The 5,276-nt window shown below is 34.7% G+C and overlaps 1 protein-coding gene across 1 annotated transcript; it reads left to right on the top strand.

Annotated features, from left to right (window-relative positions):
* Window positions 1–1,899: 1,899 nt before the first annotated feature.
* On the top strand, window positions 1,900–4,021 carry LOC142543081 (actin-depolymerizing factor 3-like). Its single transcript, XM_075650088.1, has 3 exons — window positions 1,900–2,078; window positions 3,285–3,550; window positions 3,655–4,021. The coding sequence occupies exons 1-3, from the start codon at window positions 2,076–2,078 to the stop codon at window positions 3,803–3,805; spliced, it is 420 nt and encodes a 139-aa protein (XP_075506203.1). The 5' UTR covers window positions 1,900–2,075; the 3' UTR covers window positions 3,806–4,021.
* The last annotated feature ends 1,255 nt before the right edge of the window (window positions 4,022–5,276 follow it).

Consider the following 5,276-nt stretch of genomic DNA (forward strand, 5'->3'; position numbering starts at 1 on the left):
GAGTGAACCAGTTTGCAAATACGACAAGCTTAATCCAGCTGTGCACAAATGTACAAAAGCTATTGTATGATCAAAGGTACAATAAGAGACGTTGCAGAAGCTCTTAAAGCCAATTGTTCCAGATATCTATTTGGGGTAACAAATTCAAACTGCAACGGATTCATTCACTGAGTCTCACTGTACGTTCAGTCAAATGCCTATAAATAGAATCCGAAGCTCAGTGAAGAAAAGATGAGAGTTGACGAGTGAAAAGATAAAATACAAAGAGGGCACGCATAATGCTTATCAGCTTTGAAGAAGCAATCAGCCCAGAGGGAACACTTCAACGTGTTATCAGCTTAGTTTTAGAAGCATATTTCCCTCGGTGTGTGAGAACACTTTCGGGTAGTTTTCAGGGATCAGTTCTCTCTCACACACACCACCACTCAAATTTCGTCTTGCACAAATAACATAAAACATATGTATGTAGTCTTTGACACACAGACATTAAACTAGTGTTGGCTGGAAGGTGATGCATTTAGTTTAGACTAGAAGTTCAGTTAGGTAGTAGGTAAGTCCTAAGTTGGGTGGATTTGTACAAAGTGTTGTATAAATCAAAGTCTTTTAGTGGATTCTACCCGAGGTGGTAGAAGGGGTGACGTAAGAGCAGTTGGAGTCTCCGAACATTCATAAACATATCTTGTGTATGAACTGCTTAACTGTGTTTTAAACTGATTTGATCAGTTCAGCTGATATCAGTTCAGTTTTGTCCATAACTGAACTGATAGAAGCCAGAATTGATTCCCCATATTTCAGTCGATCAGTTTACACAAGTCATTAGATTTTAACATCGTTCAGTTTTTCTTAACATATGATTATTTCGAGTGTTTTCCGCTTGGTTTGAAACCAAATTCGATCTAATTTATCGGTGTATACATTCTTAGAACACGAGCTATTACAGCTCATTGAAAATATTGTGTTTGAAACACTCTCGCAGGTGCCCTCGAACCAATCCATCAAGACATGTACTTGCGAAGTGTAGCGCGTGAAACATATTGTGCATTGCTGTAGGTGGGGCGGTAGTGCCACTCGTTATGTCATTGTCCCTAGTCGTTCCAAAATCTCAAAAGGTTTGATATATCTTACTTATTTGTTTACTCCTTCCAAACATACCTAACCGAAATTAGTAAAATCAAACAAACTGAATTTTGTTCGGCCAACCGAACATATCGATTTTATGCATCAAACGATTAAACCGAACCGATAAAAATCGGTATTTCTGTTGGTAACCAAAATAACCGATTTGTTTTTATAAATACCTGATTTTTTAAAATAAAAAAAATTGGTTTTAATTTTTTTTGTCAATTTTCTTATAACTTTATTAAATTCCAACAATCAGTTATTTCTAAATAGACTAATTTTTTTTTAAAAAATTAGTTCGAAAATAATCATAATCATTTAGGATTTGTAATAACAAGATCGAACTTTTGTTAAAGACCAAGACAAAATATTCAAGATTGTAAAAAAGGTCAGACCCAATAATAATTATAAATATAATATTAGTTTTATCGGTTAACTGATTTTTTTACATTCAAAATCAAAACAGAGTCGATTAAACCGATTTGATCGATATTTTTTAAAAGTCAAAAACTTGTGTGAGACCGTCTCACGGGTCGTATTTTGTGAGACGGATCTCTTATTTGGGTCATCCATAAAAAAATATTACTTTTTATACTAAGAGTATTACTTTTATTGTGAATATAGGTAGGGTTGATCCATCTCACAAATAAAAATTCATGAGATCGTCTCACAAAAAACATACTCTTTTTAGAAAGAAAAACGATCGAACCATTGAACGAACCAAAATCCCCATTTTGTTCAGTTTGCTCAATTTTCAAACATTCTTCTCTAACATTTTTCTTGTATAATATATATTTACATTTCTCTGTCTCCTCGGCTTTTGTACTCTCAACGCTAATATATTCTCTAACTAAATAATCCCCAAAAATCACGCGGCTTTATTCAGCCCTAAATCCTTTCGTTTCAGGTTCTGCTGTCCGAAATCCCTCGATCTTCTCCAATCGAAGCTCGCGACTATGGTACAGATTCTTCATCTCTACTTTTACTTCTTCTTTTTTAATTTTTTTTCTTTTACTAATTTTTTATTTTAATTAATATCTTTATTCAGTCGGTTACTTTAAGTCTTCGTCTGATTTGCGATGTTTATGATCTGCTTTATTAGATGTCTGCAACTGTGTGTTTTTTGTGATGGGTTTGATTTTTGTTATTTGGTCACTCCATTTTTATCATCTATCGAGATTTTTTAGATCTGATTTAATATTGTTCATTACTTTCTGCTTGGATTTTGCAATGACTGAAGTTTGTGTTGATCGATCTTGGAATGGCTTATTCTTATGGAGTTTAATGTTTATGATTCTATTTTCAGCTGGATAGTTGTTATGAATAAAATAAAATGGTAATACTTTATCAGTGAAATGCTTTCGGTTTGGGCCTGAAATTGATTATATCATAGATTTTGTGATTTCTGTGGTAAAACTTTGTGCCAATTTCAGAGAAAAGATGGTGCTATGAATGGAAAAGGTACACCTTACAACAGAGAGAGCTATTGATGCAATTCCTTTGTAGATACGTTAATGAAGGAGCTTGCATTTCACGTAAATAGCCAGTTTGTATGATGTAAATTCTTCAATTGTCCGAGGTCATCCAGGAAATAGGGCCTTATACTATATCAAACAATTGGTAAAATGCTTTTATTTAATTGACAAAAAATCACCTAATAAAAATTTAGTGGAAGTCAGTGAACAAAGGACTTCTAAAACATCTTATACCTCTTAAAAAGTTAAGCTGAACGATCTTCGTCAGCTAGTTACTCAACCTACCGAATAGTATATTAGCACCTTAATGTTTATAGCTTTTAGCGTGTTGTCAGTAGTGTTTGATAAGGAGGAAATTCAAATTTAGTTGAAAAGCCATTTTCCACACAATTGCATCTAGTTTGGTGAGCCAAAATTCACATTTTCCAGATTTAGATCGTTCCAAGTTTTACTGTGCAATGGTGAGTTTTTCTTTTTCCCTTCCAAAATGTGTCCATCCTTCATTTTCCTGTTTTGGTTTGTGAGACTCCATTACTCTCTTTCAGCTTACCGTTTTTCTCCGTTCCCCATTGCCTTTATATCTACTTGTTTGTATATTTGAATGGGAAATGTATAGTTATTGTGATATCTAGATGCAAGGACAATCTTAAGATGAAATAAGGATAATGTTATCTTCTTTTGTATGCGTAGGCTAATTCAGCATCCGGAATGGCAGTGCATGATGACTGCAAACTAAAATTTATGGAGTTGAAAACTAAAAGGACACATCGCTTTATTGTCTACAAGATTGAGGAAAAGCAAAAACAGGTTATGGTGGAAAAGCTCGGTGAACCTGGGCAAACTTATGATGACTTCATCACTCTCCTTCCTGCTGATGAATGCAGATACGCGGTCTTTGACTTCGAATTTCTTACCAAAGAGAATGTCCCGAAGAGCAGGATTTTCTTTATTGCGTGGTAATTTTTCATCCTTATAAAACATATTGATTGACAACCCCTAAGCATTGTATACATTTTGTTATCTCACTAGTACCCATTCCTTTTCCTGTACACATGCCTAGGGCCCCTGATACTGCGAAGGTCCGGAACAAAATGATCTATGCTAGCTCCAAGGACAGGTTCAAGAGGGAATTAGATGGCATCCAGATAGAGCTGCAAGCAACCGATCCATCTGAGGTGGACCTTGATGTCTTCAAAAGTCGTGCAAACTAGAGGCATCTCTAAGGCTGCAGCGAAGTATGATTTTTACTTTATTCAAGAGAGCTGTTAATAGTTTGTGGAGCTTTGGAACCTGTCTAAGCTATGATATTGGTGTGTTGCTGAAGTTTTATTCTGCATTCTTGTCTTTACTCCAGAACAAATTCCATGATTTTGATTTTATTTTGTGGGATCTATATTATTACGAAACGGTCAGGGGACAATATCTATAATTGGATTGGTGTCTATTTTTTCAGCTATGTAATCTGACTTATTGGCTTTAATAATTTCAGTTGGTAAAAAATGCTGTCTTTCCTGAATTTGGCATTGGTTTTAAACCTTCGATCTCTCCATTTCCAAAATTTGCTTCAGCGTCTACAAAATTTTGCTGGCAAATAGGATTATGAGACTGGAAGGGAATGTGGATCCTGTTTCCGAACATCGTTTCTTTGTCCTGATTGATTGCATAATTCTTCAACCAAGAAAAATATCTGAAGCATGTTTAGAGTATGTGTTGTAATTTTACTCCAATGAATCGTCAATGAATTACTACAGTGACCAGTTTACGGACTCAACAAAACCAAAATGAGAAATAGACTAGGTTCTATTACCATCTGGTACAACCCCTGGACAAAATTTTGTCCCGAAATGACTCCACTGTCGTAAGTCCTAGTCCTACGTTGGAGGCAGCATCCTTTTCTGCTCTATTCTAAGTCTCAACAGTTATATTAATCTAAAATAATTAGTGTCCACTTTTATCTTACAAGTGCTTGGAGATCTTGGAAAATCGTGACCTCAAATAAGATGAGCACTGGTTGTCTGAGTTAGCTTTAGGCATCTTTTCACCATATTATCATGCAGTTTAGAAGTTTGTCCATATCTCTTTCTATACAACATTTATAAATCAAGAAGTTGTTTGCAATTGAATCAGGTTTCAGGTCCGGTTTTGCATGTTATCCCATAACGGGAATGATCCTCTCAATTCACCCCTACTAAAAGTGTTCACAGATAAGAGTCTGAGTAATTTATGTGATCGCGAGATATACTGTTGCTGGTCAGCTCAACTAGGATTCGAAATGCTTCCTCAATGTAGCCTGATTTGCAAAAACACCGAATTAAAATATTTGTAACGAATCGTGTCTTAAAATACTACTACGTTAATACTTGAGGAAAAATTTCAAATTTTCTTATTAAATAATTTGTTATAAATATAACTCGTAAAATAAATCATGGTCACCACTCATACTCAAAATAAAATTAATATTAAACTTCCATCATTTGAAAATCACAATCATAGAACTAAGTTAAAAACATCTACCATAATTTGTAAAATTCGAACATAATTTAAAAATTTTAACTTACTAGTCACCAACACTAAGAGATCAACTTAGAGAAAATAGTTTTTAAAAGTGCATAATTAAAACGCTAGTGAACTAGAAAGTCCTCGGGTTTGCGCTGCTACTGGCTCGAGCCTGCTCACTGGTCA

This window comes from Primulina tabacum, chromosome 4, assembly GCF_025594145.1.
Source record: "Primulina tabacum isolate GXHZ01 chromosome 4, ASM2559414v2, whole genome shotgun sequence".
Lineage (NCBI taxonomy): Eukaryota > Viridiplantae > Streptophyta > Magnoliopsida > Lamiales > Gesneriaceae > Primulina > Primulina tabacum.